Source organism: Crotalus tigris, unplaced genomic scaffold (genome assembly GCF_016545835.1).
Source record: "Crotalus tigris isolate CLP2741 ecotype Arizona unplaced genomic scaffold, ASM1654583v1 scf7180000018172.2679963, whole genome shotgun sequence".
In the NCBI taxonomy this organism is placed as follows: domain Eukaryota; kingdom Metazoa; phylum Chordata; class Lepidosauria; order Squamata; family Viperidae; genus Crotalus; species Crotalus tigris.
In genome coordinates, this window is record NW_024096864.1 from 986,591 (window position 1) to 1,000,000 (window position 13,410).

A 13,410-nucleotide genomic window follows, 5' to 3' on the forward strand; every position below is an offset into this window, starting at 1 on the left:
AAACCAAAACAAATGGTCATGGTAATTGCAATTGCAATTGCCAACAAAAGCTGCTTTGAACCCCCATATTCCTCTTTTACTAATCCAAATTAGGCTGCCTCAGTGTTCTACTGGCACTGGAAAAACCTCCAGACTCTTGAGTGTGTCAATTGCTCAACTAACAAATGAGTTGTGCATAATGTATTCCTCTTCCCCCCCCTGCACCCTTAAAAGAGACTTGCCTCCCCATCTCCACTCTGCCGTAAATCTCAATCATTTCAATTTTTAAAAATTTAATTTTTGTTAAGCGTTTAGGCCTCTCAGTGCTTTCTACCACCACCGCCTGTGTATCTGCACATCCCCATGTAGCTGCTCACCACAGTTAACTTTAGCCTGCCAAATTATATATTTATATTTCTGGCAGATGTTCTACTAGGGGAGAATGAAAATGAAGCAAAGAGATACAGGCACCGTTGACTTACCCGTCCCAAGTCCTAGCCGGATCCCTCCGAGAAAGTGATTGGTGAGCTTTTCGTGATCCCAGACCGTCAGTTCCACACAGGCATCCTTCAGATCTTCCGTGTGAAATCCGTCATACACAATGGTGTGGTTGAAGACGGGATTGGAGTCTCTCTTGACAATTCGGGTTTTCTGATAACTTTTCTTGCTGGTGTCTGGAAGCACGTAGCTTAAAAAAAGAGACCAATATTTTAGCTTGGGTGGAACAAGTGCTTCCTGATACTTAACATTTTCTTTTACAAAGTTTTTATTAATTTTTTTCATACAATTCAGCAGCACTTATCCAACAAACGCGTTGACTGAGTTTATCATTCAATTAACACGGATTTAATTCCTAATCCTTTATTCTTTTCTCCAGCCGTTGATAAACTAAGTCCTAAGTTTGCAAGTATTCTGTTTCTTCTTTTTCTTTCAACCTCAAAGTAAGTCTGTCCATTTCCGCACATTCTATATATTTTTTAATTATTTCTCCCTCTGGTAGTATTTCTTCATTTTTCCAGTGTTGTGTGAATATGATTCTTGCCGTTGTTATCACATGTAAAAATCAAGTATATACTTTGCTTATCAATCTTTTTGGGCATTATACCTAATAAGAAAAGTTCAGGTTTAAAATCTACATGTTTTCCCAACATCTGATATTTAACATTTTCTTTGCTCTTTTCAAAGACTTATAGGCATCTTTTGCTAGAATGGTCCAGCAAAATAATTATTAACCCCTCATTATTAACCGATCAGTCCTAGAGAAGATCAACCCCGACTGCTCTTTAGAAGGCCAGATCCTGAAGTTGAAACTCAAGTACTTTGGCCACCTAATGAGAAGGAAGGACTCACTGGAGAAGAGCCTAATGCTGGGAAAGATGGAGGGCAATAGAAGAAGGGGACAACAGAGAATGAGGTGGCTGGATGGGGTCACTGAAGCAGCAGGCGTGAGCTTAAATGGATTCCAGGAGATGGTAGAGGACAGGAAGGCCTGGAGGAACATTGTCCATGGGGTCCCAATGGGTCGGACATGACTTCGCAACTAACAACAACGACATTAACCCCATATGTGATAAATAGGGTGACTACTCTAATGGAGAGTGACTTGACTAAGGCTAGGTTCATAGCCATATCAAAATTCAATATAGAGATTCCTGGTTTGGTAAATCAAGATAGTCCTCGATTTACAACAGTTCATTTAGTGGCAGTTTGCAATTATAACAGTACTGAAAAAAGCGACTTATGACCATTTTTCACACTTACGGCCATTGCAGCATCCCCATGGTCATTGATCAAATTTCAGAGGCTTGGAACTGACTCGTATTTATGACGGTTGCAGTGTCCCAAAGTCATGTGATCCCCTTTTGTGATGTTCTGACAAGCAAAGTCAATGGGGGAGCCAGCTTCACTTAACCAGGTTACTAACTTCACAACCGTGCTGATTCACTTAACAACTGTGGCAAGAAAGGTCATAAAATGGGGCAAAAGTCACTTAACAAAAGTCTCACTTAGCACCAGAAATTTGAGGCTCAGTTGTGGTCATAAGTCAAGGACCACCTGTATAGCTGTTCTTCAACCAAAGTCCTTAGATTATTTTTGCAAAATTTCTCACGTCAAAATTGGACATATTTCCTTACCTTGATGCCCTCTGAGCCTGCATCCCCTGCGATCTCTGACCTCCTCCAGGATTTGAATTGCCTCATTCAGCAAACCTTGATTTTTTTTTCAAATACGGTTGCTCAAAACATGAACTTAAATCAGGCATCGATCCCTCAGAGGAAAGATCAGAACCTCAGAAGTGGCACACCTACCATTTCACAAAGGAGTCTACTCCAGAAGGGCGTAACTGTGGGAGATCTTTGGTATCCTTCACCCAGATATGAACCTCTCCGGACGGGGGACTTTTGCGCCCTGCCATGATGTATCATGAACATGGAAAGTGAATAAATAATGCAAGAACATCCATACATTTAAGAATATTAGAAAAACAGGTGATTGAATCTAGCTCATTTCCCCCCCAATCTACATCCTTCTAGGCTTCGTAGATATTTCAACCCCTCCAATTTCCAGTCCATTTGGCCACTGTTTGGGTGTAATGGGCCTCCTTATGTTTTCTATAACACTGAAATATCTGGGAGTATCTATTCCAGCTACTTGTTCTCAGATAGAATCAGGAAGCTCCAGATTTGGACCCTTTTTGCATTGGCTTCACCTAGTGAAAGTATAAAAGCTTGTTGTGGACACTCTCCCAATGTGACTGCATCAGAGTGACGGGCTTAAATCATCACCAAATGTCTACAGAGCATCCATTTATTAGAAGACAAAGTGGTAAGGACACTTTCCTGCTAGCTCCTTTCCACCGCAACCGCTTCAGATGACAATTGTAGACACTTCCACACATTCTTTAATTTGTAAAGACTATCTGTGGGCTCTTGATAGGTCTCCGAAGCATTTCTGGAAATAAAAATGGAGTTCCCCACACAGCACACCAGATTTCCATTTATTTATCTGCTTCTTTGAATAAAATAAAGATAGGAAAAGGACCTCCGTTTGCTTAGCAGCACCAGGGGTTTTTTGTTCTGACAATATCAATTGGTTTTTCTGAAAACAACTGAGCTGAGATTTGTTGTTTTTTTACCTAGACTTCCTGGGGGGACATATTTGATAGAAAGATTCATCACCCCTCGATGGTCAATGCCGTTGATGGCGGAGAGGCTCTGGAAAAGAAAAGGCCATGATAGGGTCAACTTCAGGAATGACCACAGATGGTTCAGCCATCATTGGTATCAACGTCTAAAGCAGAGCATCAGCCGAGCTGCACTTACCCGTGGTTTGAGCATGTACCAGTTTAATTTATTGTTACTCCAATCCCAGCTGGCCAAGTCAATTTCCATTTCACCCAAGAAACTGTTCCTTCCCAAGGGATCGTTGTGCCACGCGGACAGGTTCAACTTCTGAATCAGCAAAACCACTTTCTGTATTTTATACTGGGGAGAAGGTGAAAGGAAAACGGGTACACTTAAAAGTCACCTGTAGCTCAGGTGTTTTGTAAGAGCCGAGGTGGCGCAGCAGTTAGAGTGCAGTACTGCAGGCCACTTTAGCTGACTGTGTTCAGCAGGTCAGCGGTTCAAATTTCACCGGCTCCAGGTTGACTCAGCCTTCCATCCTTCCGGGGTAGGTAAAATGAGGACCCAGATTGTTGGGGGCAATGTAAATATATAAATACATTGCTTACTGGTGTACACCGCTTAGAGAGTGCTTGCACTTAAAGCGGTATATAAATCTCATAAATAAATAAATAAATAAACACCTTAGAATTAAGACCGATGAATTGGGTATGTCTAGTTTAATGAAAAGAATGACTGGGGGGGAAGGGGGGAACATGATAGCAGTGTTCAAGTATTTGTGGGGCTGCCACAAAAAAGAGAGAGTCAACCTATTCTCCAAAGCACCAGAAGATAAGACAAGAAACAATGGATGAAAATTAATCAAGGAGAGAAGCAACCTAGAACTAAGGAGAAACTTCCTGACTGTGAGGACAATCAACCACTGGAACGGCTGGCCTTCAGAAGTTGTGGGTGCTGGAGGTTTTTAAGAAGAGACTGGGCAGCCATTTGTCTAGAGTGGTATAGGGTCTCCTGCTTGACCAGAGGGTTGGACCAGAAGATCTCCAAGGTCCTTCCAATTTTGTTATTCTGTTATTTCTAATCTCCCTTGTTTTTCTTACCCGCAACACCTCGTTGTAAATGGGGTTGATGGTTCTTTTCTTCACGGATGTCTTTCTCTTGCCCATCCTTGCCTTATCTGGAAGCAGGTAGGTTTTGACGTATCTGGAAAGAGATGGCCACTAAGTGAAAAATTCAACTGACCAGGTTCTTGGATATCAACCAGAGATGATCTGGCTTCTGTAGTCTGATGATTCGATGGACTTGGGGACAACCCTGGACAAAAGGTACACTTAACCATTTTTCTAATCTGAACATTTCTGCTAGGGTCATCCAAAACTGAAGAAGGCCTTTGTCAGGTATATTGGTAAAAACAAAGTGCCTGTCCTTAAGTTGTTGAAGCTATTGTGTCCTCTGGAAGATGTTTCCTTGCCAGATCATCCTTGCGTAAGTTTGCTCACCAAATCCATTAATTTCACAAGAAGTCCCAGCAGGGTTTAGGACAGGGGTGGGCAACCTTGGCTTTTTCATGACTCGTGGACTTCAACTCCCAGAATTCCTGAGCCAGCATGGCTCAGCTTGGAAACCTCTCCCTTTCCCCTCAGCATGGCTGGCTCAGGAATTCTGGGAGTTGAAGTCCACCAGTCATAAAAGAGCCAAGGTTGCCTACCCCTATCCTAGGACGAAGATTAAGAGCAGGGGTCTTCAAACTTGGCCCTTTTATGACTCGTGGACTTCAACTCCCAGAATACCTGAGCCAGCCTGGCTCAGCTTGGAAATTTCTCCCTTTCCCCTCAGCATGGCTGGCTCAGGAATTCTGGGAGTTGAAGTCCACCAGTCATGAGGGGGCCATAGTTCCCCCATGCTGGCTCAGGAATTCTGGGAGTTGAAGTCCACCAGTCAGGAGGGGGCCATAGTTACCCCATGCTGGCTCAGGAATTCTGGGAGTTGAAGTCCACCAGTCATAAAAGAGCCAAGGTTGCCTGCCCCTGGTTTAGGACAACTCACTGCGGCCAACTCAGTGCCCCCAACTCACTGCAGCCAACTCGCTGTGGGACATTTCACTGCTGGACAACTCAAGAGAGGGACAAGTGCATTGCAGAGGGCCTTGTCTTGCTTTAGGTTCAAAGTTCAAATGGCGAGTTTGCCAGGACGAGTTGTCAGGGGCGAGTTGTCCCATTCTGTCCAGCCGAACTGAGACAGAAGTAAAATTCTTAGAGGATTCTCCGGTATCAGGATATTGCAAATCAAATTCCAGACAAAGAAACAATGCTTAACAAAAAAATTAGGACAGTAGATATTGCTAAGACTTTTTTTTTTTTTAAGAGTTCACTTACGGATCTGTCCTTCCTTTCTTTTCATCCACAATTGCCAAGTCTTTGCACTGGGAAACAAAAATTTGGAATTCTTGGTTCTTCTCATCATAATCCAAGGCAAACTGGACCAGCCCCTGAGCATCGACACTGCCAAAATCACCACTGTACACACTCAGGACACTGCCACTCACCTAGAGAGAGGAGAAGACCATAAGGTTATCTGTGAGTACAACACAGAAAGCTCACCAGGTGTTTAACAAGTCTCCATCATTTCAGCGTACGTTCTTGCTTCAAGTAGAAGAGAAATGTTATTTCAAAGACTTAGATCTGGGATATAACTTGGGCAGAATTAGGTAAAAAATCTCCTGAACTTTCTCAAGTTGAAATTCAACCCTAACCTTTGAAAACTTGGAGTCGCTGCCATTTTTGAAGAGGGAACTAATTACGCAGAAAAGATCCTTCAGATTGAATCAGCATCAGTTACACTCACAATAATTTGCCAGTGCATACATTGTAACGAACTTCTTTTGTCTTACTTAAGACAGAATTTAAGGTAACCTGCACTTGGCTTGGATCAACCCAATCAACCAAGAGCTCATGAAGTACTGCACAGATTCTCATCCAAGATCTACAAATAGAATCATGGAATGTAAGGGCTGGAAGCATTCTTGCAGATCATCTGGTCTAGCGTAGTAATAATCAGAAGGTTTTCTAATCTGAAAATCAGTAACCAGTAAATCAGTAATTCCTCATGCAACTACTGGTAGTCCTCAACTTACCATCACAATTCACCCCAAAATTTAAGTTGCAAAGTGAGAAATTTGTTAAGTGAGTTTTGATATTTAAGACTGTGACATTTAACTAATATCTGAGTATCTCAGGAAGCTTTCAGATAAGGCCACACTTGGAATACTGCATCCAATTTTGGTCATCACGATGTAAAAAAGATGTTGAGACTCTGGAAAGAGTGCAGAGAAGAGTAACAAAGATGATCAGGGGACTGGAGGCTAAAATATATAAAGAACGGTTGACGGGATTGGGTATATCTAGTTTAATGAAGAGAAGGATGGGGGATGTCATGATAGCAGTGTTCCAATATTTGAGGGCTGCCATAAAGAAGAGGGGGTCAACCTATTCTCCAAGGCAACAGAAGGCCAGACAAGAAGCAACGGATGAAAACTAATCAAGGAGAGAAGCAACCTAGAACTAAGGAGAAATTTTCTGATAGTTAGAACAATTAATCACTGGAACAACTTGCCTCTAGAAGTTGTGAATGCTGGAAGTTTTTCAGAAGAGATTGGACAACTATTTGTCTGAAATGGTATAGGGTTTCCTGCCTAAGCGGGGTTGGACTAGAAGACCTCCAAGGTCCCTTCCAACTCTGTTATTCTATTCTGTCCTGTTCTAATCAGGGTGGTGAGAAGAGGGTGAAAAAGAATTAGAATGATTTTGGAGGAGCTAAGTGGTTTTTTTCCAAGACTGTCTTGCAGAAGCAACATCTCAAGAACCTACCGAAGAAACAGACGCCATGTCAGAGGAATGGCTGCCCACGCTTGATGTCTTCTTATGCCTGTTGAACTGGAAGCTGATTTCTGAAGCCGTGTCTGATTCGGTCTGCAAAGCACATCAAAAGAGACATTAAATCTGGCACCATATAAAAACTTACAGCCCTATAAAGATGGATCACCAACAGAGCTAACGAAGCAACATTATTCTTGGGCCACATCAGCGCCTCAAAAACTGAACTGTCCCATTAGCAGACCTTTCCGATGAATGAATCAATCCTTGTTTCTCCAGGTAAGGATCTCATGATCCCGTGATCCCATCCCATGTTCTGGATCCTCTGAGCCCTTCCTTCTGATAGATGGGCCGCACATCCCACTTTTAAGAAGCACCTAAAGGTCTCAGCTCCATCCAGAAAACCAACAAAGGTCTCAGCTCCATCCAGAAAACCAAAAGCTGGCTGGGAAAAAGGAGACTGAGGTTTAAAATGCACTTTCAGCCACGACTTCGGTCTAATCCTTCAATTTACCTACTTCACAAGCTGTCCCTCTGGGGATTAAATTGGAGATCCAGGAGGGGAAGAGAAGTTACTGGAGATGATGGTGATGTGAAAAACATCTACTAGAGGAACAATACAAAGTAATAAAATACCAACTTACCTCAGAGAGGAGGAGGAAAGGAGAGGATCTGCTGAGGTCTTTGGCTCGTTCAGGCTCAAGGTACTGATGACTCAGCACCTGGGGCTTCGTGTAAGCTAGGAACAAAAATAGACACGCTTTTGATGTTCTCTCTTGCTAAGCTGCAAGGTTAATAAGACATTGCTTGCAGGAAGCATCTCTCCAGGAATGGCAGAAATATAATAATACCCCCAAATGCCAAAAAAATCGCTGGAGGGATGGGGGAGAGAAATATCTTGGCTGAGAATGCTGGGAGTGGTAGTCCCCCCCCCAGGCAGACATTTTTCAGGCCTGGTACCAAGACCCCTGTCAAGAAATGGCAGCACAGCCTTTTGAACAAGGCAGCAGAGTTTTAATTTTGTGCATTATGTTTTCCTCCCAAATTGTGAGTGACTTGAGGGTAGCATGGTAAGAGCAGGGGAGGGGGGGGGGAGAGAGGAAGGAATAAATAGCTATTTATTGCATCTTTTCTCTTTAGATTTGTCTCCCTCCAGTGGTCAAAACCAAATTTTTGAATGTCCAAAATATGCTTTTTTTTTCAAGAGGGAACTGGACTTTCTTCTGTTTTTTTTTTTTTTTTTTTTTGAAGATGTTCCACTTCTCATCCAAGAAGCTTCTTCAGCTCTGCCTGGATGGTGGGAAATGGAAGGATTTATATTCCTTGCAGACAGCTGGTCATTTGCATTCTTTTAGAGAGCCGTTGAGGCCACCTGGAGGTTTACCTGTGTCCTCAGGGTCACCTGAGTAATGCAAATGGTTGTGGAGCTTTCATGGCTGCAGGATGCTTTTTCTGCCCTGGGTCCCTTCACTGTTGGACAGACGCAGGTGATCCTGAGGACAGAGATAAACCTCCAAGTGGCCTCAACGACTCTCTAAAAGAAGGCAAATGACCAGCTGTCTGCAAGGAGTATAAATCCTTCCGTTCTCCACTATCCAGTCGGAGCCGAAGAAGCTTCTTGGATGAGAAGCGAAACGTCTTCAAAGAAACAAAAGAAAGTCCAGTTGCCTGCTGGAAAAAAAAAAGCACCTTTGGGACAAACCATGACCCATATGGCTGAGAATCTCCATAGATAAACTTTTGTTTCTTTTGAAAGCTGGATTTTAAGTAGCTACTGCTACTTACTTTCAGTGGTTGTGTAAAGGTTGACCATGCTTTTTGCAAGATTGCAGCCGTTGGTGCGCCTTATTTTCTTGGAAACAGGAGCAGCAGGGACCTCTCCTTCTGGAACATAGGGAAGTCCATTGGTTGGTGTTGAACAATGGCAGACATTGGGCTTCAGATTCCAAAGCTTAACTAATTGTCTCTAAGGAGGGGACGAATCCACAGAGGGGTCAAAAAAAGCCAGGTGACAAACCATATCCAGGTAGTCCTCGTGGCCGTAAGTTGAGGACTACCTATATGAATTTCAAAGTATAGAGAGCTAGAAGGAATTAAGTTTCTTGCTTATCTCAGTCCAGATCAGTCTAGAGTCCAGGGGCAGGCAACCTTGGCTCTTTTATGACTCGTGGACTTCAACTCCCAGAATTCCTGAGTCAGAGTGGCTGGTTCAGGAATTCTGGGTATTGAAGTCCACAAGTCCTAAAAGAGCCAAGGCTGCTTAACCCTGGTCTAGATGTCCTGACTCTAATGCAATCACATAACAGCAACCAAAAGCAAAACAGAAGAGTAGTTGTGTATTGATGCATCTCCAAAGTCAAAGTCTGGTTGATATTGCTGGTGGATATCACCCTGGAGAACAACAGGGATCCACAAGCATTATCTATACAAACCCTAATTACTTTATGATGGCTACTAATGCAATTTCAAGCATTAACAAGACTTGAAAGCTACTCCAGGGAGTTCTGTGTTCAAATACAAATTCTACTGCAAACTGCAACTGAGCAGAAAGTGGTTTTTGAAACAGTGTGAATTTCTTGGCAGAGAACATGGGAGGTTGTCTTCTACAAAATTTACCACTCCTTTCCCACTAGTGGGACTCTTTCTTAGTGGCCATAGTTATGGAGAAAGGTCCACTAGTGATGCATTGGGGACTTGACGAGAGGATTGTTAAGATATTGAATGCAGTTCTTGGCTGTCCCGTAATACTTTAAAGAACATTCCCGCACATCCTCTCCTTACCCTCTGACATGTTATTGTCCCTTGAAAGCATTTCTAAAAGCAGGTTTTCCTTCCTTACATTCAATTAGGATGGCAGGGGGAAAAATGAGAAGAATTTCTCTGCTCTGCTGGAATGCAATCAAAGTTAATGATTTTATCCACCGTTGTTGCTAGGAAAGCTGCTGTGCTGCTTTGGAGAGACAACTGGGGCTGCTCACATTTTCTTTAAGATGAATTCACCACCAAACTTTCAGACAAAACGACGTGAGCTTTTGTCTGTGGCAACAAATGATATTAGCATTTTCTTGATGATCCCAGGCTAGCAATGTGTAGCAGTTATGAATAGCCTAGGTATTTTAATATTTTAATTTTAATTGGTGTGCCAGACTGACCTTCTTGAACGGAATTGGAAGGGGGGGGGAGGAATAAACCAGGATGACAAATAATTTTGATTTGATTTATATTTCCTTGATACTCAGTGCAGTTGCTACCATTCTTTTCCAGTCGTATAGTTAACGGTTTTCCTTTCTGCCATATAAAAATCGTTGCAATTTGGCAACCATTTTTGGGGATTGTAAGGGGTCAACTCCAAATAACGAGGGAATGCAATTCAGCTCTGTATGTCAAATGGTTTAAACAAGGAAAAACATGTTATTGAGTAGATAAATAATTGCATAATATACAGACCGCTGTATGTATATTATATGTGCATGTGTGGGTAGGTTTTATATTTCTCTCTGTGTGTATACATCTACCAGCCAATGCAATTATGTTATTTAACTAGGAAACGTCAGTACCTGAAGGCACATAATTATTCACTTCTTGAGCGCCTTGATTCCCATCATTTGCTTGGCTTTCTGGAAGGTCCTCCATAAAGCTGCAGAATTCAGCTTCACGCAGGATCTCAGTCGTTTGCAGATTGTCCAGATCAGGACATCTTTCTACAACATCAACCCCTGGATCCATCTCCTCTGATGGTACGGACTCGATCAAGATCTGAACCCTTCCTGCCAAGGAATCCATCTTACGTTTGTTTTCTTCGATCATGACAAACTCATCGGTAGGAATCTCTGGCTCATAAATGATCCCTCTCGGTTCTTTGATGGGTGCCTCTAGTTTGACCGAAGGTACCCTAACGGGTAATTTTGATCTCTTGGTAGAACGCTGGACTTTCCGTTCTTCTTCCACTGAAGACTGCCTCCCGTTCCCCTCACTTAGATGGTTCCGATTTTCCATGGAGCCTTTGCGTCTGCCATAGGACGATCTGGGGATGTGGGAGCCTGACCCTTTCCTTGGTGGGCTGGCATAAAGAGGTTCATCTTCACTGGAAGACAAGATCACGGATCTGTTGTAGACCATTCTGGTTTTAGCGTTCATGTTGGAACTAAGCTTGTCATCGCTGGTCTGGCCTTGATTGGATTGGGCTGAGAGAGACCGGTTCAGTCTGGATGGCCTCCCATTGACCTCCGTGGGGTCAGCTTTTTCCATTAGTTTTTCTTCTGTGTTGCTAGCCAAGAGAGACTCACCACCTTTCTCCCAAAAGTTTTTCAGGTTTTTGAAGTGTGCACGGTCGACACCAATTTCCTCATCCTTGTTACTGACTGATGAAATGATAATGTGATTGGCATCCGGTTTCAGTGGAGGACCGTTTTCCTCTCCTACAGGTGGGAATTTGAAAACCTTCAAGACTTGTGTCTTCTCTAAGCCCAGCCCAGATTTCTTAGCTCCATCGCTGTGGGTGAAGTTGGGAGAGAATGATGGTTTGCTTGATTTTGTGTTCACTGGTATTCTGCTAGGCGGTTTGAATTCCTTTTGAAGAGCTGCTTGAAATCCTCTGATTTCCTTAACACCATCAGGAGCATCCTCCACAAAGTTAGAAACATCATCTCCCACTGAGTAAGACAACTCATCAAGAAGCTTGGTGGAGCTCCCTGGTGAGAGTTCACACCCTATGGGAAAAAGACAAAAGAAAGAATCTCCAGAACTGTAGTGAAAGACCTAAGTTTACACACCAGATAGTCCAAATAGGGGTCTTCCACACATTGGACTATCCACCATTTCTCAGAATCGTAGGAATTTTAGAAGCTGAAAAACAAAATATCTGGACACCATCATTATGGGGAAAGTCCTATATATTCCCTTGTGATATGTATTAAGCAAACATGGTACCCATCCATCTAAAATGAATTGTTGCTTACAATCTCAAAAGGATAAATGGTACTAAGATTGGGACCACATTTGGTATCTTCAGATAGGTCTCAGGATATTAATTCTGGCAAGGGACATTGTTCATGTCCACGTTGGACTATTTTTAAATTTCCAAGAGCGCCTCCACATAAAAATGGTGTGGCTATTAATGTAAACGATGGATCAATTTGTCCAATATTGCTTGTAGCCCAGCTTTTATCTGCCACCACATCCAGATAAGTCCGCTAAGTTGTCACAACAGAGAAGTGGAGACATCTCAAAGTTAAGCTCTGATTGGGTTACCACTGTGGTCTGCAGTCAAATAGTAAATCATAGTTTCCCAATTGAAGTGGGAGAGGAAACCATGGTTTAACAAAGCCAAACAAAGAAAAGGCATTCTATTCAAACAAAAGAGAAGAGGAACCTTGATTATACAAGATTTGTGAGTGGCCTAATCTCCAATTTAGGTTATGGTTTCACTTCTTGGCTAAATGCTTGCTCAGTTTGAAAATGGGCAAAGTCCGCTTAATCTGGAATAGAATGGAAATAAGACAGAAGGAAACAATATAGGGTAGATCTCAATTTCAGTAGCACTTAGACTTATATACCGCTTCACAGTGCTTTACAACCCTCTCTTAGCGGTTTACAGACTCAGCCTCTTGCCCTCAACAAGCTGGATCTTCATTTTATTGACCTCGGAAGGATGGAAGGCTGAGTCAACCTTGAACCAGTCAGGATCAAACTCCAGGCTGTGGGCAGAGTTAGCTTGCAATTCTGCATTCTAACCACTGTGCCACCACGGCTCCTAATGCAACATCCGATCAACTACAGCCATAACAATAGCACTTAGACTTATACCACTCCACAATGGTTTACAGCCCTCTCTAAGTGGTTTACAGAGTCAGCCTCTGGCCCCCAACAATCTGGCTTCTCATTTTACCAACCTCGGAAGGATGGAAGGCTGAGTCAACCTTGAGCCGGTGAGAATCAACCTGCCGAACTGCTGGCAGCTGGCAGTCAGCAGGAGTAGCTTGCAGTACTGCATTCTAACCACTACGCCACCAGGGCTCTTTCAAACCACCATCATTGTTCTTAAAATATTCAGCTGATCAGAAACATGAGGTTTATCCTGTTCGTTCTTCACTAGCAGCAGTGGTCAACAAATCCATTGACTACATATTGTCTCTTAGATCCAATTTGGGTGTCAGCCTCCCAGCCTCCATCTGAGACCAATACTGCTGAAACTGGGTGGCAAATTGCTAAACATTAGTAGTGCAATTTTATTGTCAGCTGAAAAACAGAAGAAATAAATTGATGTATAATTTTAGGATAAAGTAACCAGAAAACTCTAAACGCAGACTTGCAACACACAACAACCTGTTTACTTGGGCAATAACACTTGTGCCCTATTCTCCAACCATTAAAAATAACACCCTGAAATAAAGTTAGCCATATTACTTCCCTGTGAGAATGTGTTGCCTCATATT

At 42.8% G+C, this 13,410-nt stretch overlaps 1 protein-coding gene across 4 annotated transcripts in view; it reads right to left on the bottom strand.

The window, feature by feature from the left end:
• Positions 1-13,410, bottom strand: part of LOC120310384 (synaptotagmin-like protein 2) — a 41,247-nt gene that overhangs the window by 1,435 nt on the left and 26,402 nt on the right. For 3 of the 4 annotated variants that reach the window (XM_039348742.1, XM_039348741.1, XM_039348743.1), the window contains 10 exons: positions 10,534-11,685; positions 8,762-8,860; positions 7,621-7,715; positions 6,971-7,072; positions 5,480-5,649; positions 4,205-4,307; positions 3,303-3,464; positions 3,116-3,194; positions 2,289-2,388; positions 462-667 (listed from right to left, as the gene is read on the bottom strand). In XM_039348742.1, the coding sequence (XP_039204676.1) occupies positions 462-667; positions 2,289-2,388; positions 3,116-3,194; positions 3,303-3,464; positions 4,205-4,307; positions 5,480-5,649; positions 6,971-7,072; positions 7,621-7,715; positions 8,762-8,860; positions 10,534-11,685 (2,268 nt within the window). The remainder of the gene's footprint in view (positions 1-461; positions 668-2,288; positions 2,389-3,115; positions 3,195-3,302; positions 3,465-4,204; positions 4,308-5,479; positions 5,650-6,970; positions 7,073-7,620; positions 7,716-8,761; positions 8,861-10,533; positions 11,686-13,410) is intronic. The other variant, XM_039348744.1, reaches the window with a different exon arrangement.